Source organism: Anolis carolinensis, unplaced genomic scaffold (assembly GCF_035594765.1).
Source record: "Anolis carolinensis isolate JA03-04 unplaced genomic scaffold, rAnoCar3.1.pri scaffold_11, whole genome shotgun sequence".
In the NCBI taxonomy this organism is placed as follows: Eukaryota; Metazoa; Chordata; class Lepidosauria; order Squamata; family Dactyloidae; genus Anolis; species Anolis carolinensis.
Window position 1 is genome coordinate 3,765,957 of NW_026943822.1, and position 24,068 is coordinate 3,790,024.

The following is a 24,068-nucleotide window of genomic DNA, read 5'->3' on the forward strand; positions in this document are numbered from 1 at the left end:
TTCAGGCAACATAGCATTCAAGGAAGAAGCTAGGCCTGAATTCTCTGGCTCTTGTTTCAAGTCAAGCCTTGGTTTATATTCTTGCTCAAGTTTTACTAAGCATGAGAAAATAAATGACTTCATGGGTGTCTATTAATTGGCAAGTTGTTTACCTAAGAGTTCATTCAGGCAACATAGCATTCAAGGGAGAAGCTAGGCCTGAATTCTCTGGCTCTTGTTTCAAGTCAAACCTTGGTTTTGGATTTAACTATCCTGGAAGTTTTCTAGGTTCTTGTTTTTATATTCTTACTCAAGTTTTACTAAGCATACCGTTTCCGGGCTTTCTCTCACCCTGGACATCATTCCACAGGTATATAAACGCCACTTGCATAGTTTCCAATATACCTCACAACCTCTGAGATTGCCTGCCATAGATGTGGGCGAAATATCAGAAGAGAATGCTTCTGGAACATGGCCATACAGCCCGGAAAACTCTCAGCAACCCATTATTGTATATCTTTTTCTTTTTCTACCTTTTTCTTCCCTTGCTCATGTTCTGATCTGCAGATCTTCATGACGATGGAGTTCTGAGGCTGTGGCAATGTAAAGGAGATACCACTGAAGGCAGGGATCTCCATTTTCCCTGTGCTGCGTTTATTCTTTTTTCCTACCAAAAGAAACTAGTAGGGTTACACAGTTTGAAGAAGCCGTGTGAACCTCCATGTAAGTGCACTGCCTTGCACTTTTTCAATGAAAGGCAAGACTTTGCCCCTTCTTTTCTCTCCTATTTGCAAGAGCAGGAGAACAGGCTCCCTCCTGCTGAGCTACTTGAATCCACAACACTTTCAAGTCTGTTTGCAGGCTGGAGAGCACAACATTCGGGAGAAAGGAATATGGATTCTTTAAAACCGGTGGAAAATCTGGGAGTACAGAAAGCTAGCCAGGGCAGTCTAGGTTGATCTGTGACTATTTGAAGCTGTGCTGCCTATGGGGAATGGGCGGGTCTTAATATCTTTTTATAAAGAAATGGGTGGGAGCTGAGGGGTCCTTGAAGGGTCTATAATCCATCTTGAGGCTGGACTCAGCTTGCTATGGATGTCATCCTTAAATACTGTATATACTCGAGTATAAGCCTAGTTTTTCAGCCCTTTTATTAAGACTGAAAAAGCCCCCCTCGGCTTATACTCGGGTGAGGGTCCTGGTTGGCTTATATTTGGGTCAGCTTATATTTGAGAATATATGGTACATTTATTATTTTTCTCTTTTATTGTTGCTACTATTACATTTATTTTACTCTATTATTATTATTATTATTATTATTATTATTATTATTATTATTATTATTATTATTATTGCTATTATTATTATTGACACAACGATGTTGTATGACACAGCAAACAAGAGGGATATGCTGGATTTCATATCACAAAATCACAAATCGAACACTTCCCAAGTGTCTAGGACTGTGTGATGTATTTTCGGATGATGCGCGCAGATCCCAGCAGGGTGGCCTTTTGCAGCTGGCAGATCGTAATTTTGTCAATGTCTATTGTTTCCAAATGCCGGCTGAGATCTTTTGGCACGGCACCCAATGTGCCCATCACCACCGGGACCACCTGCACTGGTTTCTGCCAGAATCTTTGAAATTCAATCTTGAGGTCCTGATAGCGGCTGTTACTCTATTATTATTATTATTATTATTATTATTGTGTTGTCGAAGGCTTTCATGGCCGGGATCACAGGGTTGTTGTATGTCTTTCGGGCTGTGTGGCCATGTTCCAGAAGCATTCTCTCCTGACGTTTCGCCCACATCTATGGCAGGCATCCTCAGAGGTTGTGAGGTATGGAGAAAACTAAGCAAAGAGGTTAATATATATCTGTGGAAAGTCTAGGGTGTGAATAATATTATTATTATTATTATTATTATTATTATTATTATTATTATTATATTTATTATTTCACTCTGATCTTATTATTATTGCATTTATTATTTTACTCTATTTATTATTACATGTATTATTTTCCTGTATTTATTTTTATTATTATTGTTATTATATGTATTATTTTACTTTATTATTATTAAAAGGATACATAAGCACATTGACATTGAAGAAGATGAGAATAATGATTTGATCAGAGTTGGACAGTCTTATCTTAAATTTGAGCTTTATGTAAATATTCAAAGACATTTAACCTACTGATGCCTCAAGTAATGTAATTTTATTGGTATCTCTTTTTATTTCTGAAATTTACCACCCTTGGCTTATACTGGAGTCAATGTTTTCCCATTTTTTTGTGGTAAAATTAGGTGCCTCGGCTTATATTCGGGCCGGCTTATACTCAAATATATATGGTACTATAAATGTCCCTTTAAAAAGTGGTTTCAGTTCTACCCTACACTGCGTTCAAAATGAATTGAATGTATTTCCTGTATTATTAAGATATGAGAGATATCCATGCTTGGTGCTTACCAAATCATGAGTGTATAGGGAAGTTACAGTATATGCATTGGATTTGATCCGGAGGGGGGCATCTACACTGTAGAATTAATGCAGTTTGACACCACCTTAACTGCTGTGGCTCAACGCTATGGAATCATGGGAGGTCTTTATCCTTCTCTAACAAATAGTGCAGCTGCTTCACCAAACTACAACTCTTCTGATTCCATAGCATTGACACATGGCAATTAAGATGGAGTCCAACTGTGCCGTCGCGCCCGGAGCTATAACTCTTAGCGAAAGAGGCATGGACGTGACATCTTTCCCCAGGGGATTGCTTCTTGCCCTCCTTTAGGGAAACTGGAACTCCAAAGGACCAAAACACTGTAGATAACTCAAAACTGGTTTTATTGTTCACAAAAGGTTATCCCAATAAGCTGGAAGTTTCAAAAGGGGTAAAGGAAAATATACATTACAGTCTTTGGTTGTCTTAAGTCCAAGGAGCTCTGCAGCTGAGAAGCTTTTCCAGGTCCCTCTTTCTCAATGGCTGTGAATGCCGGAGCAATCCTCAGCTTCAGTCCAAATGGCCTATGTTTGAAGACACAGTCTTCCTCTGATGCCAAAGAACTGATTTGAAGGCGCTTGAGACTCCTCAACGTCATCCAGGTTGGCCCTGAACATGAAGCATAAGTCTCAAGGGTAAGAACCTCAGAATTGGTGCTGAGAGGTAACTTAATCAAGGGCTTTTAGAGTCAAGTTTCTCTCTCACGTCCATCTGATAGAAAGCTTGATGGTGGAATGAAAAAGGAAACACTGTCCTACTCCAGGAAAGGGTGGAGTCAAACAATTGAGCTGAGGGAGCAATATAACTGGTGCAAACAACATTGATTGACAGCTATAAATAACCAATCAATCCAACTACATTTACAGGGTAAAGGTAAAATCAGGCATGATACAATTCAAATCTTGCAACTTACAGTTCGACATATAGATGGCGCCACTCGCGCCGTCACACCAACTGCATTAATTCTACAGTGTAGATGCCCTCCTGGTTGACACAGCTAGTCCTAGTTCCCTTTTTGCTATTTAGATGAGGGACAAAAATCCATCCCGTGAATGCGCATTGTTGAGTTTCATTTTCTAGCCTATGTCCATGCAAAATGTATGGGGTCCCTCCCTCCCCACAGCTACGCTTTTTCTTCAGACTAGTAATGAATTCAAAGTGATTTAGCAACCCAAGGGCTCAATTACCTGTACAATGCATTTGGAATGATGATAAAATCCCATATGGAAAGAGTGCCTTGGAAACACTGATCATAATCTAATGTACATTTAATAACTGCAGGCATATTTGCAGCACAGCTATGCACGTTGGGAGGAGACCACACAAAGGGGCAGAATTCAATACCACCATTGCTTTGAGTAATGAATAACTGCAGGATTATAAATGAAAAATAGTTATTGGCAGATTCTCGAGGTATGTTTGCCTGTAGTGGCTGAGTGGAGTTTAGATTGGCCACCTTTTGATTAGAAATAAGAATGGCACTTGGGCTCGGATCAGAAGGCAGAGCTTATAAGCGGGTTGGGAAAGGCCGTACCTGATTGTCTGACAGAAACCACTGAAAACTCTCTTTCGCTCCTTTGTTGGCAAGTGCTTGCAGCAAAACTTGGAAATGTTAGTTTGGACAACTTTTGCATAGCTGCTTACCAGACCGGCTAGTAGTAGTGTGCATATGTATGGAATCGCTGTTCGTTTTGTTTAGTTTCATTCGTTTTGTATCAGTTTTGTATTTGTCCCCCATTTTCCGAAAATGGGGCGCCGATACGAATAGAATAATAATAATAATAATAATAATAATAATAATAATTATTATTATTATTATTATTACGAATGGGACCCTGAAGAAGGAGACAGAAGGCCTGATCCTTGCAGCCCAGGAGCAAGCCATCAGAACAAAGGCAATTAAGGCCAAGATTGAAAAATCAACTGATGACCCAAAATGCAGACTGTGCAAGGAAACCGACGAAACCATTGATCATATCCTCAGCTGCTGTAAGAAAATCGCACAGACAGACTACAAACAGAGGCACAACTATGTGGCTCAAATGATTCATTGGAACTTATCCCTCAAGTACCACCTTCCAACAGCAAAGAACTGGTGGGATCACAAACCTGCAAAATTATTGGAAAATGAGCACGCAAAGATACTGTGGGACTTCCGAATCCAGACTGACAAAGTTCTGGAACACAACACACCAGACATCACAGTTGTGGAAAAGGAAAAGGTTTGGATCATTGATGTTGCCATCCCAGGTGACAGTCACATTGACGAAAAACAACAGGAAAAACTCAGCCGCTATCAGGACCTCAAGATTGAACTTCAAAGACTCTGGCAGAAACCAGTGCAGGTGGTCCCGGTGGTGATGGGCACACTGGGTGCCGTGCCAAAAGATCTCAGCCGGCATTTGGAAACAATAGACATTGACAAAATCACGATCTGCCAATTGCAAAAGGCCACCCTGCTGGGATCTGCGTGCATCATCTGAAAATACATCACACAGTCCTAGACACTTGGGAAGTGTTCGACTTGTGATTTTGTGATATGAAATCCAGCATATCTATCTTGTTTGCTGTGTCATAATAATAATAATAATAATAATAATAATAATAATAATAATAATAATTTATTTATACCCCGCCACCATCTCCCCGCGGGGACTCGGGCCGGCTCACAATGTTACAAAAGTAACAACACAAATACATTAGCACAAAATGCACAGGTTAAAACACAATAAGATAATAAAACAAAAGTTAAAACAAAAGTTAAATGAGTTAAAGGACTAAATGACTTTCTGCTTACAAGGTCTTCTTGGGCTTGAAATAACTCAGGGTAAGAGACAACATTGTTGAATAGCTCACCATGACACCAAATGGAAAGTGGGCAATGTTGAAAGCCTTAGGGTTGTCTTTTCCCACTCTGGATGTAAAGCTAGGAAAGGAACCAGTGTGGCCAGCAAGAATGGACAATAGTTTGACCAGTGTCTTGCTTCTGTATATTTGTATCTTGGACTCTTTTGCTAGGTCCTTATTCTTTTTGTGTGTGTGTTATTGTTTTCAAAAAAATAAGTATAACAAAAGATTTGTTTGAGACCTTTTTGGTAAATGGCTACATTAAAATGCTATTTTGATTTACTGTTACAAACCAGATTTATTTACACCCCAAAGGGGACTCAGGGCAGATCACATTGTACACATATAAGGCAAACATTCAATGCCATATAAACATAGAACAGAGACAGAGACAGACTCAGAGGCAATTTAAACCTTCTCCAGCTTCCAGCTTCCTGAGGGGATGCTTGATTCCGGCCACAGGGGGAGCAGCTGCTTCATCATCCACTGCGACGGCACTTCCTCATTCCAATGGCAGCTGGATGATTTTTATGGTGTCATAAATTAGCCTCCCCACATATAAGTGGTACCTAAATTTCCTACTTGATAGATGAAACTATCTTTCGGGTTGCTTAGGTCAACAACGAGCAGGGGCTATTTTTTATTTTAATGGTCAGGTGCTCACCCCAATATGGGCTGGCCTCAAACTCATGACCTCTTAGTTAGAGTAATTTATTGCAGCTGGCTGCTAACCAGCCTGCGCCACAGCCCGGCACCACAGCTCGGATGGAAAAGTGGTGAAGATGTAACAACTTCTGTGTCTGACTGTCTGTTTCTCCATTGCAGTCTCATCTCGACCTCCTGGAGCAAACCACAAACCACAAGAAAATCTTCTTCCGGAAGCAAACTCTGTGCCATACTTTAGGAGGAAACCCTTGCCCTCTGCTCACCATCACTGCCATGCCGGAATCAGAGAGGAGCCATGACATGGAGGAGTTTCGTAAGTCACTGGGGTTTATGTTCATTTGGTAGTTTTTGCATTCTCTCGCCATTTGACGCTCAGTAACAGTGGGAGTGTGATACTCTGCAATTGTTCCAATTTGACAGGGACAGTGAATTCCCAGTAGTTCCAGTATTTCAGAGACTTGTAAAATGTCCCAGATTCTCTCTCTTCCCTTCTTTGTCCTCAGCTTGATTCAGACTGAGTTCAAAGTGAAACATAGTTTAAATTCAATTAACTCAGTGGGAGGAAATGAATAATAATAATAATAATAATAATAATAATAATAATAATAATAATAATAAGGAACAATAGACATTGACAAAATTACGATCTGCCAACTGCAAAAGGCCACCCTACTGGGATCAGCGCGCATCATCCGAAAATACATCACACGGTCCTAGACACTTGGGATGTCAAGGACAGAACGCCACAAGATTCAAAGTAACAGAGTTTATTAGATTACAGAACTCAAAAATGCCCGTAAAACACAAGGGCCAGGCAATTTTTGCCTTTAGGAGCAAAAAGGGACAAAAGTAAATGTTCAAAAGATAAACCGGATTAAACCGGAGTTTAATCCGGGTAAAAACAAACTGCTTTCTTCAGCCTGGGTATAAACAAAACGAAAGCCAAGGAACAAAAGATACAAAGAATGCAACTAATTGGCAGCAGATTCCTCTCTGCTGCCAACACTGTGTTTAGAGTAACTTGCGTCGCTCCCACACACACACACAGCAGACAGGATTCCAACACGAACAAATCAGCCAGGGATTTTAGCAGTAGAGTAGACCAGTTCCGTTCCGTAGATCAAAGCCAGAAGCAGACGTTTGTAGTTTTTCCAAGTCCAAGAAGGGGGGAAGACAAGCCGTGGTCAGTTCAGTCCGAGTTCTCAAAGCAGGAGATGGCGTCCGTCAAGAAGACGACGGAAGGTCAAGCTAATAAGAGTAAGCACAGGTTTGCACAAACAAATGCCCACACAATCCCTCCCGCCGTCTGACCCTGGATTCCAATCAACTTACGTCTCAGCACAGGAAAGCACACAAGTCTTCAGGGAAGCGTCCCACACACACACACGAATCCCAAGCGTTTGCCCAGATTACCTTGCCCGACGCAATTTGCAATTGCTCCCAAGCCCCATTTTATGCCAGTTACAAATCCTCATCACTGTCAGCTGTCCTCCTTAACCCGGGCGTTTCCTCATCACTTTCCTCGTCAGAGCTGGAACACCTCTGACTACGCCCAACAGCATCTCCAGCTGTGGATCCCGTCCCATCCCTCCAGCTAAGCCATGGGTCTAATCCTGAAGGTCCCCATTCATCTTCTGTCCCATCATGGCCAGTGGCACCCAATTCCTCCCTTACCCGAGTCCAATCCATCTCATCCTCCTCTGAGCTAACCAGCCCCTCCTCCATTCTCTCCGTAAACCCTTCGAAAGACTCTTCGTCAGATGGTGCTGCAAATATGTCTCGCAGTCTTTTTCTCTCTCGCTCCTCGAGAGTATCTGACTCTCGAGGAGTCTTACGCCCACGCCTGTCAGTAACAGAGCCACGAGGCTCAATCATAACACTATCCCCTCTCACAAAGGCCTCCTCCTCCGATGGCGGAGAAGTGGCAGTGATACCCTCCGCTATAGCACCACGACGACTAGAGGTATCAAGTTTCAACAGCGAACGATGAAAGACTGGATGGACCTTTAAACTAGACGGTAAACGCAAACGAAACGCAACAGAAGAAATCTTTTTAACGATAGGAAAGGGACCCAAATACCGAGGCGCAAACTTTCCCCCAGCCTGTTTAATATGTTTGGAAGATAACCACACCAAATCCCCTTCTTCCAACTCCTCCCCTGCCTGCCTGTGGCGGTCAGCCTGAGTCTTCTGCGTTGCCTTAGCTTCCAACAGTAAGCGACGGGCAACATCATGCAATGCAGCCATTTCCGTAGAGCGGTACACAGGGTCCGAAGAGACCACATTGGTCGACGGCGCCACACCTCCCCGTGGGTGAAAGCCATAAGTAAGCTCAAACGGCGTATGCTGACTAGACGTGTGCACCGCATTGTTGTAAGCAAATTCCGCCACCGGTAACCACTTCACCCAAGCCGTGGGTTGATCTAAACAAAAACAACGCAAATACTGCTCTAAGAGCCCATTAACCCGTTCCGACTGTCCATCCGTTTGCGGATGGAAGGCGGACGACACGTTTAACTTAGTCCCCAAGCACTCATGGAAGTGTTTCCAAAAGCGTGACACAAATTGCGGAGCCCTATCGGAAATAATCACCTCGGGTGCTCCGTGCAAGCGATAGATGTGCTTTGTAAACAGTAAGGCCAACGTAGGGGCCGCCGGAATGGTTGAACAAGGAATAAAATGAGCCAGTTTACTAAATAAATCCACCACCACCCAAATACAAGTATAACCCCCAGACTTAGGCAAATCTGAAATGAAATCCATGGAAATGATTTGCCATGGCCTCTCCGGAACAGGTAAAGACGACAACAACCCTCTAGGGCGCCCAACAGGCGTCTTACTCTGCTGGCAAACGGCGCAGCTGTCACAAAAGCGCAGAATGTCTTGCCGCATCTTTGGCCACCAGTAGCTCCTGGTGATAAGCTGTACGGTCTTGAACCTGCCAAAGTGCCCAGCCATGGGTTCGTCATGGTGGGCTCTAATCACCTCCAACCTGAGGGCCCCCACTGGTACGTAAACCTGCCCCCTACGCACCAATACCCCGTCTTGATCTTGGAGATGCGGCAGTATGGTACGGTTACCTGCTGAGAGCAGCATCAGTTGCTCCTGTGTCCACACATCATCTTTCTGAGCCTCAAGGATCTGGTCATGTAACCCGAGCTCATTATCTACAACACACAGCGAGGCAGTAGGCAAGATGGTCTGACATACTACCTGCTCATTGGTCTTAAATTCTGGCTTGCGGGATAAAGCATCGGCCCGCAAGTTTGCCTTCCCCTCCACGAACTGCACCTTGAAGTTAAACCTGGAGAAAAACAAAGCCCAGCGGATTTGACGCTGGTTTAACTTCTTTGCTGTTTGCAAGTGCTCTAAGTTCTTATGATCAGACCTGACCACGATCTGGTGCCGTGCCCCTTCAAGCCAGTGCCGCCACACCTCAAACGCCACCTTAATCGCCAACAACTCCTTCTCCCATATGGTATAGTTCTGCTCGAAGGGTGTTAGTTGCCGCGAGTAAAATCCACAGGGACGCAAGGTCCCTGAGGAATCCTTCTGAGACAATACAGCCCCCAACGCGTAGCTAGAAGCGTCCGCTTCTACCACGAACGGTTTGTCAACATCAGGATGGGTTAGTATGTTGTCCGATTGAAAACTAGACTTAAGTTGTAGAAACGCCTCGTGAGCTTCCCGCCCCCACACAAATGGCTGTTTCTTGCGCAGAAGCTGCGTCAAAGGTACCGTGAGCTTTGCAAAATTCGGAATAAACTCCCGGTAGTAATTAGCGAAACCTAAGAACCTTTGTACATCCTTCTTAGTCCTCAGCTCCTGCCATGAGTTGACGGCGTCAACCTTATGTGGGTCCATTTTAAGTTCCCTACCTGACACTACATGACCTAGGAACTCCACTTCAGGCACATGAAAGATGCACTTGGAAGCCTTGGCGAAAAGCCCATTAGCCCGCAGTCGGTGCAGAACCTGCTTGACATGTTGACGATGTTCTTTCTCGTCCTTAGAAAAAATCAAGATATCATCCAAATAAATCACTAAAAATTGGTCAATTAGGTCCCTGAACACATCGTTCATGAACCTCTGGAAGACCGCAGGAGCATTACAAAGCCCAAAAGGCATGACTCGGAACTCGTGGCATCCGAAACACGTGTTAAATGCCGTCTTCCATTCATCCCCTTCCCGTATACGGATTAAGTTATAGGCCCCCCGCAGGTCAAGCTTGGTAAAGACCTTAGCCCCTTGCACCCTTGATAACAGTTCCGAGATTAAAGGGAGCGGGTACCTATCCCGAATGGTGTATTTGTTTAGGATCCGATAGTCGCAGACCAGCCTAAGTTCCCCAGTCTTTTTGGCTACAAAGAATACTGGTGCCGCAGTTGGAGAACTAGATGGACGAATAAACCCCTTGGCTAAATTTTCATCTAGAAACTCCCGCAAAGCTTGCCTTTCCGGTACAGTCAAGGCATACAGCCTCCCTGCTGGCAGTTTCGCACCTTCTGCCAACTTGATGGCGCAATCATATGGCCTGTGCGGTGGTAATTTGTCCGCTTCTCTTTTACAAAATACATCAGAGAACTCCCCATACTCAGCAGGCACTCCCTCCATATCAGAATGAGTAACATTTAAAGTGCAACAATCCTGCCTCTTTAAGATCACTTTACGTGTTGCCCAATCTACTTGTGGGTTTACTACAGCTAGCCAATCCATCCCCAGGATCACATCATATCTAGGCAAGCTCGTAATATCCCACACAAACGTTCCCGTTACTCCCTGCACCTCCCACGTTACTGCTGAGGTTTCCTGGTTAACCACCCCAGTCTCCAGCAGTCTCCCATCTGCTCCTTCCACCCACACGTCGCATGCCTTGCGCACTCTAGGAATGCCATGCTTCTTAGCAAACTCAATATCTACATAAGAGACCGTAGCCCCTGAGTCCAGCAGTGCCAAAGTAGAAACAAGTTCCCTTCCCCCAACAGATAATGTAATGGGTACGAAAACATGCTTCCTCCCCTCAGTTGACTGCTTGAGGAGCCCTAGTGCGTTGGACTCACGTCGCACTAGGGCTGGCCTTTTCCCGAAAGCTGGGAAGGTTTCACATTACAATTTTTGGCAAAATGCCCAGCATTCCCACAGTACAAACACAAGCCCAGCTGCCTCCTACGGCTCTTTTCCTCTGTAGACAGCTTTTTAAAGACCCCAAGCTCCATGGGCTCTTCCCCCATCACCACAGGTGCCCTGGTTACATGCATGGGTGGCGCACACATTGCTTTTGAATGTTTACGAGCCTCGAACCTTGCGTCTAAACGCAGCACCTTAGCTACTAAGGCGTCCCAGCTTTCAGCCGGCTCCAAGCGTGCTAATTCATCCTGGAGCATATCACTTAACCCGGCAGTAAATAAAAGCATGAATGCATTTTCCCCCCAATCCAGCTGGTGGCGATACAGGTTAAACTTATTTAAGTAATCCAAAACAGTCCCCTTTCCCTGTTTCAACCGATACAGAGCCCACCCAGCGTTCTCCGTGCGGAGAGGATCCCCAAAAGTATCAGTTAACAACTTTTTGAAATTATTCAAATTGTCCTTGACTGGGTCATTTCCCAAAATTAAATTAGTGGCCCATTGTCCTGCGGGACCGGTCAACAAACTCAAAATAAAGGCCACTTTGCTAGTGTCTGTAGGAAAAGCGTGAGCACTGAGCTGAGAAAAATAAAGCTCCACTTGTGCCAAAAAGGTTGGCAACTTGCACCTGGTTCCGTCAAAGCGTTCAGGAGTCAAAACATGTCCTTTCACGGCATGAGCTGTTTGGCTAACGGTAAAAGCCGTTTGCAATTGGTCTAATTTGACCCTTAACTCATCCATCGTCTTCCTGACGGGTTTATTGCTGCAATAAACCTTTTATGGGCGTCGGGCAATCTGTCAAGGACAGAACGCCACAAGATTCAAAGTAACAGAGTTTATTAGATTACAGAACTCAAAAATGCCCGTAAAACACAAGGGCCAGGCAATTTTTGCCTTTAGGAGCAAAAAGGGACAAAAGTAAATGTTCAAAAGATAAACCGGATTAAACCGGAGTTTAATCCGGGTAAAAACAAACTGCTTTCTTCAGCCTGGGTATAAACAAAACGAAAGCCAAGGAACAAAAGATACAAAGAATGCAACTAATTGGCAGCAGATTCCTCTCTGCTGCCAACACTGTGTTTAGAGTAACTTGCGTCGCTCCCACACACACACACAGCAGACAGGATTCCAACACGAACAAATCAGCCAGGGATTTTAGCAGTAGAGTAGACCAGTTCCGTTCCGTAGATCAAAGCCAGAAGCAGACGTTTGTAGTTTTTCCAAGTCCAAGAAGGGGGGAAGACAAGCCGTGGTCAGTTCAGTCCGAGTTCTCAAAGCAGGAGATGGCGTCCGTCAAGAAGACGACGGAAGGTCAAGCTAATAAGAGTAAGCACAGGTTTGCACAAACAAATGCCCACACAATCCCTCCCGCCGTCTGACCCTGGATTCCAATCAACTTACGTCTCAGCACAGGAAAGCACACAAGTCTTCAGGGAAGCGTCCCACACACACACACGAATCCCAAGCGTTTGCCCAGATTACCTTGCCCGACGCAATTTGCAATTGCTCCCAAGCCCCATTTTATGCCAGTTACAAATCCTCATCACTGTCAGCTGTCCTCCTTAACCCGGGCGTTTCCTCATCACTTTCCTCGTCAGAGCTGGAACACCTCTGACTACGCCCAACAGCATCTCCAGCTGTGGATCCCGTCCCATCCCTCCAGCTAAGCCATGGGTCTAATCCTGAAGGTCCCCATTCATCTTCTGTCCCATCATGGCCAGTGGCACCCAATTCCTCCCTTACCCGAGTCCAATCCATCTCATCCTCCTCTGAGCTAACCAGCCCCTCCTCCATTCTCTCCGTAAACCCTTCGAAAGACTCTTCGTCAGATGGTGCTGCAAATATGTCTCGCAGTCTTTTTCTCTCTCGCTCCTCGAGAGTATCTGACTCTCGAGGAGTCTTACGCCCACGCCTGTCAGTAACAGAGCCACGAGGCTCAATCATAACATGGGAAGTGTTCGACTTGTGATTTTGTGATATGAAATCCAGCATATCTATCTTGTTTGTTGTGTCATAATAAAATAATAATAATAATACACTTTATTTAAATTCCGTTTTATCTCCCCGGGGGGACTCAAGGCGAATTACAGCTTACATATATAAGGCAAACATTTAATGCCTTGTTTATACAATGACAAAGACATACAATACAAAGACAGAGGCAAAGGCCTTCTCTTTTCCATCTCCGGCTTCAGGAGGCAATGCTCAACTCCGGCTCTTGTTCCATTTTTCCATGCCTAGTAACCTGGTGTCTATAGACTTCTTCCAATCATTGCCGTTATGATTGGGTGCCCTTTTACCTCCCCGCTCAGGCAATACCTATTGATCTACTCACATTACATATGTTGTCGAAGGCTTTCATGGCTGGGATCACAGGGTTGTTGTATGTTTTCCGGGCTGTATGGCCATGTTCTAGAAGTATTCTCTCCTCATTACATGCATGCTTTCGAACTGCTGGTTAGGCAGAAGCTAGGGCTGACATCCAGGAGCTCACCCCAACTCGTGGCTTTGAACTGCTAACCCTCTGGTCAGCAGATTTCCTGCAGCTAGCGGTTTCAACCGCCAAATAAAGGGACACATTTATTATTTTATTTATTTCTCACATTTATATTCCACCCTTCTCACCCGAAGGGACTCAGGGCGGCTTACAACAGTGGCAACAATGAGATGCCCATGCAAACCAATATAAAACAGCACATAAAACAGTTAAAACTATTAAAATACATTATGAATTAAAGATATTCATTTCAAACATAAAATCAGATCCGTTCTTCCTCATGCTTTGCATAAACTTGCTTTTCCCAATGGGCTCAGGCAAAAGCAAACTGTTGCAGCCTCTCCAATCTTTTGAGTTACTCCTCATCTTCCATGTTGACTATGCTCTGATGTTTGGCCACATATGTCCCAGTTTTCATCTGTTAAATGTTGGAGGATGTATTTATTCATTTAATGTATATGCCTCCTTTCTCCTGGAGTGGGTCCTAAAGTAGCTCACAAAAGCCAGCACCTACCTCATAATAAAACATATTTATACCTTGAAAATGATCAAATTGGCTTTTAGTTCAAAACCAGGTGTGAGCTGAAACTAGCCATTCGCATTCACTGACATGAAAATCAGCTGTGTTGTCGAACATTGAAAGGTTTGTACCAACAAAGGCCTTGATAGGACAACAAAGAGTTCTGCAGGAACTCTCAAAAGACTGCTTTTTGTTCCAAAGGGAAGAACTGCACACTAGGTCTATGCCTAGTGTAGGGTGTTTGTTTCAAAGAATCAAAGTAACAACAATAACAATAACAACACTTTATTTATATACCACTCTGTCTCTCATGGGGACTCAGGGCAGTTTACACATAGTAAACATTCGATACCAACATACACCAAACAAGATGCAACAGTCCAATAATAATAACAACTTTAACATAATAAAAATTAAAAACAATGTACTCATTCTATATAAACATCAGTTTCAAATGGCTCAATTGGGCGATTCAACACTCAAAGTAACTTGAGTAGGACCTGCTTGTTGGCTAGAGTGCCATTCAAACCTCGGGCATGCTTCGGGAATTATAATAACAGTGTTCTTGCAAAAATGCAGTCCATTTGATTTGCTGGGTGACTTGGCAGAAAGAGACCCAGCCATGTTGTGTGCTACAAGCCTGCCTCTGGGCAAGGCTGAATAATCATGTACATTTTTATTTCATTTAAGCAGCTTGGCTAATTATAGCTTTTGGGAGATTCGCTGCATTTCATGCTCCTCACCCTCTTTATTCCCTCAATGGCTTTGAGCAACAACTCGGCTTCCTTCTCCAACTTTGCTTCGACAAGTCACCAATCTATGGAGAAAAGTGTCTGTGTCTGCGGCTTGTTTTGTAATTATTTCATAAAGATGAGCAACCAAGTTTTGCAAAAATGCAGGAGCTATTTCAGGGGCAATTGCAATCTTAGGAATATTCTTGGCTCCCAATTCCAATGAGCCCTTTCCAGAGGTGGTGGACAAAAGCCAGCTGAAATAAATCACTATGACCAAGAGGTCATGAGTTTGAGGCCAGCCCACGTTGGAGTGAGCAACCGACGATTAAAAATAAAATAATATATATATATATATATATAGCCCCTGCTCGTTGTTGACCTAAGCAACCGAAAGGTAGTTTATTTGTTTATTTATTTACTACATTTATATCCCACTCTTCTCACCCCGAAGGGGACTCAGAGCTTACAAATCAAATGAACATACAATATATTATTAGCATAGCAAAATACAGTAGAGTCTCACTTATCCAAGCCTCGCTTATCCAAGTTTCTGGATTATCCAAGCCAACGTTTTCAATATATCGTGATATTTTGGTGCTAAATTCGTAAATACAGTAATTACAGCATAACATTACTGAGTATTGAACTGCTTTTTCTGTCAAATTTGTTGTAAAACATGATGTTTTGGTGCTTAATTTGTAAAATCATAACCTAATTTGATGTTTAATAGGCTTTTCCTTAATCTCTCCTTATTATCCAAGATATTCGCTTATCCAAGTTTCTGCTGGCCCGTTTAGCTTGGATAAGTGACACTCTACTGTATAAGCATTAAATTGCTATATTGTACTACAGTAGAGTCTCACTTATCCAAGCTAAACGGGCCGGCAGAAGCTTGGATGAGCGAATATCTTGGATAATAAGGAGGGATTAAAGAAAAGGCTATTAAATATCAAATTAGGTTATGATTTTACAAATTAAGAACCAAAACATCTTGTTAGACAAGAAATTTGACAGAAAAAGTAGTTCAATACGCAGTAATGTTATGTTGTAATTACTGTATTTATGAATTTAGCACCAAAATATCATGATATATTGAAAACATTGGCTACAAAAATGGCTTGGATAATCCAGAAACTTGGTTAAGCAAGGCTTGGATAAGTGAGACTCTACTGTATATCATTAAACGGGGCCCCTGGTGGCACAGTGTGTTAAAGCGCTGAGCTGCTGAACTTGCAGACCGAAAGGTCCCAGGTTCAAATCCCGGGAGCAGAATGAGCGCCCACTGTTAGCCCCAGCTCCTGCCAACCTAGCAGTTTGAAAACATGCAAATGTGAGTAGATCAATAGGTACCGCTCCGTTGGGAAGGTAAGGGCGCTCCATGCAGTCCTGCCAGTGGCCACATCACCTTGGAGGTGTCTATGGACAACGGCGGCTCTTCGGCTTAGAAATGGAGATGAGCACCAACCCCCAGAGTCAGACATGACTGGACTTAACATCAGGGGAAAACCTTTACCTTATTTTCTAATAAACTAAAAAGACTTCAACCTGTGTGCAGTTTGGTGTATACAGCAAGGTGAAGCTATCCTGAGATGCAACAAGGATGCATTTATGTGTCTATGGGTGCGTCTACAGTGTAGAATTAATGCAGTTTGGCACTACTCTAGCTGATTTGGCTCAATGCTATGGAAACATGGGAGTTCTAGTTTGGTGCAGCACTAGCACTCTTTGGGACAGAAGGCTTGTGAAACTACAACCATAACACGGAGCAAAGCAAGTTGCAGCAACAAATCAATTGAGCAGGTTGCAAGCTGCTGCTTTACATGGGGAATGTTCACACAGCCGCTGATCCGAGTCCACCAACACCCTCATCTCCTGCCTTTAGATATACCATGAAATCTGCCAGGGTTGGTTGATCCATATTTTTTCTTAAAAGAAAGGAGGCCCCATTCCCTTTAACTCGGTACTCTCCCTTCCTTGGAATTAAAACTGGCAAAGAAGAGCTGAGAATCTGGAGCAGCAAGGAAAAGCCACTTTTGCTATGTATTGTGAGCTAATGCTGGTGAGGAAAAATGTACACAGTTTAATTAAGCACATTGATTAAATCAATACATTTCAAACAGTTTAGTGCTCCAATCAGCTTAATCTCATTAAATGTAATTCGGGCCTTGATAATTGATTAATAATGCATTATGGTTTATGAATTATTGACTCCAGAGTTCTTATAACGGTGCCTGCTCCACACATGACAGATGCTGTTGCATGTTAATTATGGAGAGCTCATGCTCTCTTTCCCTCTCTTTTCAATAACTTTTTCAGAGGAAAAGATGACGTATCTGATAGCAAAATGGGAACTTAATTAGATTATGGCCTCGTCAGAGTTGTCTTGCCCTGAAGGCACTTGGCGCTGCTTGGTTTGAGCTCAGAAGCCAAGGAATAAGGGAATGTAGGCATTCTTTATATGCGCCAAGTTGTCCTAACAGTTAAGATGTATTTATAGCTGGATATAGCGGGAGGTCTTATGGGCCTGTTTATGGGCCTTGAAACATCACCTATATGTTTTTCTAATATGTGTGTTAGATGAGCACTCTCTGAAAGCTTATTTTAGTAATATAGACAGAAATACCCAACTCTGCAAAGATTAGAAATATTTTTGTTCCTGACCACCCTGTTGCACCTCAGGTTAGCTTCACCTTGCTATATACACCAGACTGCACACAGGTTGAAGTCTTTTGTAGTTTATTAGAAAATAGAAGGTAAACAGTTCTTAAAAAGCAAAAGTAAAGTTCCAAAAAATTGTTGCAAAACAAGGCTATAAAGAATAATACAAGAAAACATTAGACATAAAACAAGGTTTCATTAATGCATGACAAAGTCCCATGAACATGAACACACAAAGGCTGCAAGATAATCCAGGAAAGCAAGAGCTTGATTCTTGACTCGAACGAGAAGTTGCTTTGACAAAGGTTTCTCTCTCAGCACACTCTTTAATACCCCTTGCATAGCATGAAAGTATTTCTTTGGCCTCTGACCTCCCTCTTGTTTGCTATTCTGACACTTCTGCGAACCCTGAATTCCAAATGACCAGCTCGATCTAAAGATTCTGTTTCGTCAAGGCCAGACAGCTCGTTAGTGTAACCGTCTGTCTGTATGCTATCAGACTGAGAGCTGTCCTCCCTTCTTGAGTCAATTTGCACCTGGCTAGCTTCAGTATCATCAACACCATTCCCTGCTGTGGGAAAGCCTCCCTGTTCCTCATCTTCCACAGCAGGAACACTCTGAACCTGAATCCCATAATTCCCATCAGAGTCATTTTGAACCTGAATCCCATCATCTTGAACCCGAATCCCATAATTCCCATCAGAGTCACTCTGAGGCTCCAGCTGAGTCACAACAAGGATATTAGAGGCAAAGATGAAGGACTTTGGCCGCATCATGAGAAGACAGGAAAGCTTGGAAAAGATAATGATGCTGGGGAAAATGGAAGGAAAAAGGAAGAGGGGCCGACCAAGGGCAAGATGGATGGACGGTATCCTTGAAGTGACTGGCTCAACCTTGAAGGAACTGGGAGCGGTGAAGGCCGACAGGGAGCTCTGGCGTGGGCTTGTCCATGCGGTCACGAAGAGTCAGAAATGACTGAATGAATAAACAACAACATACGAGACATGGAACTGCCAGAGCATTATTGTTAATGTGGGATTTGTGTATTGGTAGTGTTTAAATGCAATTTGTGTCTTGCATGTATTGCATACTGATTGCATCATCCAGAGTGTGCTATAGTCTTGAAAGAGTTAAATACTAAGAAGCTGTGATGACCTTGATGTGTGGCTGGAACTGGGGAGTGTCCAGACACAAGTGTGTGTGCATTACTGATTACATTAGTTCTGTTCTGAGTTGAGTGCTGTCTGCCTAGGTGTTAAGTCCTGTGTTTGTTTGCAAGTCTGTTTGTCTTTATTACTGCTTTCAGTAAAACTTGTATATAGTTTTACCAGCGTCTGTGATGTCTCTTCGTTCTGCGTTCCACTGACTCCATCCAACTACTGCTGTGCTGCAAAAATACTCTTGACAGTTATAACTCTCCATTATTGTAACTCTCTGTTTTAATAGCTCCATTATTTTAATATGTAAAACAACAACAACAGTCTGGTGTGATCTGTGCCCTTTGCTGGATATCCCAATGGGCAAAAGAAAACAAGTTGGCTGTGATAAGCAGGCTGGTCCCTGATGTAATGCAGTGCTATGCATTTTTATTCACCTTATGTTCATAAGCTTCCTGCTACACTGCTCTTCACCCAAAATAATTAGTAAAGTGGAACTGATTTCTTTTTCAGATGGGATAATTATTCACCCATTGGAGAACTATGAAAAGATATCGCATATTTATTCTGCTGCAAACCCTTCAAAAGAAAAAGCCAAGATGCAATGCGGTTACTCTACATTCCTTATTGCAACTTGTGTGCTTTGTGAAGTGGGTGGAAATTAATCTGACTTCCTAGCCAGAAAGGGCTTAAAATACTCTCCCAATATTTGCCTGGTCCAGGGATGAAATATGGTGCTTGGGAGGCAGTGAATTCCTCCTCCTCCTTCCAAATGGCAAAAGAGAGCCTTGAGCTGTTGCTGAGCTCCTGATATCGCGCTCAACTTCTGACACAAGAAAAGGAGAAAGCACATTTCACTGAGCACTGCATTTCCCCAGGTTCGGTAGTAAATTCCAGTCACTCTCCCAGCGCTGGAGGGATGTACTTGAAAAGGTCAAATGTTGGAGTGTTTAAATGAGCCAGTTGGGCATTTGAGCCGAGCCAAATAGACTTTCCCTCAGCCTGGCAGTGCTCCCATCAAAGGAGAGCATCATTTTTGGATGCGGATGACTGTGGAAGTGGGACAGTACTGGGAGTCAAACAGCAGCAATAGTAGCAACTTTTACAGGGCAGACATTATACTGTCATTCTAATGACATCTGGAAGAAGAAACCAAAAATGCTGTCTGTTGTTTTGACCCACATTAATAAATCAGCAGTAGCAGTTTTCACCTTTTTACTTACTTACTGTATATACTCGAGTATAAGCTGACCTGAATAGAGTAGAGTTCCGGTTATTCGACATAAACGGGCGGGCCGAATGTCGAATAACTGGATCTGACGGATAATAGGGAGGCCCTATTATCCAGCAAGCCGGTCGAAGGAAGTGCCCCGTGCACGTTGCTAGGTAGATAGCAAGCTACCTAGCAACGCGCAGGGGCGCTTCTGCCCTGCCTCTTGGGAGGTGCCCGTGCGCGTTGCTAGGTAGATAACAAGCTACCTAACAACGCTCAGGGGTGCTTCTTAAGCCGAGTGCTCACTGCTCCGCCCCTTGGGAAGTGCCCGTGCGTGTTGCTAGGTAGCTTGCTATCTACCTAGCAACGCGCACAGGTTCCTCCCAAGGGGCAGAGCAGCGAGCACTCGGCTTAGCGAAGCGCCCGTGCATGTCGAACATTTGTCCAAACCAAACCCCATACTGATATTATTATTATTATTATTATTATTATTATTATTATTATTATTATTATTATTATTATTATGACACAGCAAACAAGATAGATATGCTGGATTTTGTATCACAAAATCACAAGTCGAACACTTCCCAAGTGTCTAGGACTGTGTGATGTATTTTCGGATGATGCGCGCAGATCCCAGGAGGGTGGCCTTTTGCAGTTGGCAGATTGTGATTTTGTCAATGTCTATTGTTTCCAAATGCCGGCTGAGATCTTTTGGCACGGCACCCAGTGTGCCCATCACCACCGGGACCACCTGCACTGGTTTCTGCCAGTCTTTGAAGCTCAATCTTGAGGTCCTGAGAGCGGCTGAGTTTTTCCTGTTGTTTTTCCTCAATGCGACTGTCACCTGGGATGGCAACATCAATGATCCAAACCTTTTTCTTTTCCACAACTGTGATGTCTGGTGTGTTGTGTTCCAGAACTTTGTCAGTCTGGATTCGGAAGTCCCACAGTATCTTTGCATGTTCATTTTCCAATACTTTTGCAGGTTTGTGATCCCACCAGTTCTTTGCTGCTGGGAGGTGGTACTTGAGGCGTAAGTTCCAATGACTCATTTGGGCCACATAGTTGTGCCTCTGTTTGTAGTCTGTCTGTGCGATTTTCTTACAGCAGCTGAGGATATGATCAATGGTTTTGTCAGTTTCCTTGCAGAGTCTGCATTTTGGGTCATCAGCTGATTTTTCGATCTTGGCCTTGATTGCCTTTGTCCTGATGTCTTGCTCCTGGGCTGCAAGGATCAGGCCTTCTGTCTCCTTCTTCAGGGTCCCATTCGTGAGCCAGAGCCAGGTCTTCTCCTTATCAGCTTTTCCTTCAATTTTGTCAAGGAACTTTCCATGCAATGTTTTGTTGTGCCAGCTGTCAGCTCTAGTTTGTAGTGTGGCTTTCTTGTACTGGTTTTTTGTCTGCTGTGCTTTGAGGAGTTTCTGATTTTTGACTTCAGTCAAAGCAGGTTCTTCACTTTGCTTGACATATTCTGCCAGGGCATGTTCTTCTTCTTTGACTGCTTGTTTTACTTGTAAGAGTCCTCTGCCCCCTGATCTTCTAGGCAGATATAGCCGGTCAACATCACTGCGAGGGTGCAGTGAATGATGAATGGTCATGTTTTCTTGTTTTCTTGTTTTTCTGTCCAAATTGTCCAGTTCCGCCTGTGTCCAGTTTATAATGCCAGCAGTATATCTTATGACAGGTATGGCCCGGGTGTTTATGGCCTTGATGGTGTTGCCTCCATTGAGCTTGCTTTTGAGAATTTTTCTGACTCTTTGTGTGTATTCTTTGCTGACCACAGTCTTCGCATGTTCATGCTTTATGTTGTCCAGCTGTAATATGCCCAGATATTTATAGGCCTCTGGTGACACTTTATTGTTTGGCCATTAGACATATTTATGCCCTCACTTTCAATGATTTTTCCCTTCTTCAATGCCACTGTCGAACATTTGTCCAAGCCAAACTCCATGCTGATATTCGGACAGTGTTAGTCAGAGACTAAAATTCGGACAGTGTTAGTCAGAGACTGGATTTCAGTTTCCGTTTTTCCATACAGCTTCAGGTCATCCATGTACATCAGATGCGAAATTTTGTGAGAATTCTTAGATGTTTGATAGCCGAGATTTGTTTTTTGTAAGATTGTTGACAGAGGGATCATGGCAAGAATGAAAAGCAGAGGGGACAATGAGTCTCCCTGGAAAATTCCTCTCCTGATGTTGACAAGTCCATAGCTTTCATTTCCAACAAACAGTTCAGTTTTCCAGTGCTCCATCATGTTTTCAATGAAGGTGCCAACGTTTTTACTAATCCCCATGGCGTCCAGGCACTTGATGATCCAGCTGTGTGGGAGTGAGTCTAAGGCCTTTTTGTAGTCAATCCACGTCATGTGAAGATTAGCTTTTCGGCTTTTACAGTTCTCCAGAATCATTATTATTATTATTATTTAATAATAATAATAAATTATTATTATTATTATTATTATTATTATTATTATTATTATTATTATTATTATTATTATTATTGGCTGGTGCCTGCTGGAAGAGCGCTTTGGTTTTCTCGATGTTCAATGAGAGGTTGTATGCTTCCTCAAAGGTGTTTAGAGTAGCTTGTAGGTCTGCTTCTGAATGAGCACAGACTACTTTATCTTTGGCATATTGGAGTTCTATAACAGATGTTGTTGTGACCTTGGTTTTGGCTTTCAGTCTGCTGAGGTTAAATAGCTTGCCAACTGTCAGACAGATGATTTCTACTCTGGTGGGAAGCTTCCCATCAACAAGATGAAGTATCATAGTGATGAAGATGGAAAATAAGGTTGGGGCAATAACACATCCTTATTTGACACTTGATTCTACCTTAAATAGGTCACTTTGAGGGCCATTGCTGTCCAAGACTGTTGCCATCATGTCATCATGGAGGAGCAGCAATACATAATAAGTCTTTTGTAAAATCAATGGGTTTTAAATGACTCCTAAAGATCTAGCAAACCACAGGTTCTTAGCATCACTTTAGGGACAGCTCATAATGCATTGTTGCTAGGAAAGGCCTGTTTCACCCATCCCCTTCCAGACATCACAAAGATTCAGATCTTTTAAACCCAGCCTTCCCACGCCTCTATTTCCTCAGGTTGGGCCATCCATCTATGATTTGTGTCTAATAACATTTTCCAGAGTTACCGAGGTGCTGTAGTGTTGAAAACTCTTCTATTTCCTCTCGCAGTCAATCAGATATTTTGCCAAGTTTCACCTAAAATTAACTCTATATGTCATTTTAATGAAAATTGAGTGAGAACTTTACAATCTTAATAAGACTTTTGCCTGATTTATCCTTTTTCGTCTAGAACTTTTCCTTAACAGTAATTTACAGGCTGTGTATCCCCAAATATATCCTCAAAAAACATCTATTCTAGAACGAGTGCTTTATGTGTATTTTCATTCTAGTCATTGTGCCGTGCTTCTCACCTGGATATTCATCATTCACTACATGGCTATTACATTCCCATTATATTCTTAGAACGCTCTTCATCTTTCTCTCCTCGCTCTTACACACTCATGGACACGCAGGGAAGACAGAAAGAAATAGGTATAATGGCCCCGCCATTCTTTTCTAATAACCAAACAAGAGCTTGTTTTGTTCTCTAACAGCAGTCGCAAGAACCTCCCTTTCACCCCCTCTTGTGTAATTGTTCCCGAAACAAAATATTCATGTCAAATGAGCATGAAAATGGCTAAAACTAGGCTTAGAGGGGTTTAAATGTTAATGGTGCAAATGCTCCTCTGAGAATGCTTTCTGCTGTACAGATAAACGGCAACGGCTATCACCATTCAATCATTTATTTAATTCAAGGCCTCCTCCTCCTCCTTCTCCATCTTATTAACTACTGCTTCTGCTATCACTACTACAGGACGCAGTGGGAGCTCCCCTCCTCAGTCTTGCAAGTTCCACTCCAGCATTTTAACCACGGTTAACCCTGATCTGAATCCGAAAACATGCTCCTTCCTTTGTTCCGTTATGGATGGCTTCTGCATGCCATTATGCTTATTCTTCCTCAGTGTAACTTTCCAAGGTCTGAATAGAGAACAGGTTTGGCAGGGAGTCCCTTGATTCATTCTCCAGTGTCTCTATATTATAGTAAAGGTATAGAAAAATAATAAATGTAATAATACCAATAATAATAGAGACAAATA

At 43.0% G+C, this 24,068-nt stretch overlaps 1 protein-coding gene across 2 annotated transcripts in view; it reads left to right on the top strand.

The window, feature by feature from the left end:
• agbl1 (AGBL carboxypeptidase 1) overlaps positions 1–24,068 on the top strand; it is a 581,450-nt gene that overhangs the window by 157,616 nt on the left and 399,766 nt on the right. For both annotated transcript variants that reach the window (XM_062963555.1, XM_062963554.1), the window contains exon 17: positions 6,154–6,307. In XM_062963555.1, the coding sequence (XP_062819625.1) occupies positions 6,154–6,307 (154 nt within the window). The remainder of the gene's footprint in view (positions 1–6,153; positions 6,308–24,068) is intronic.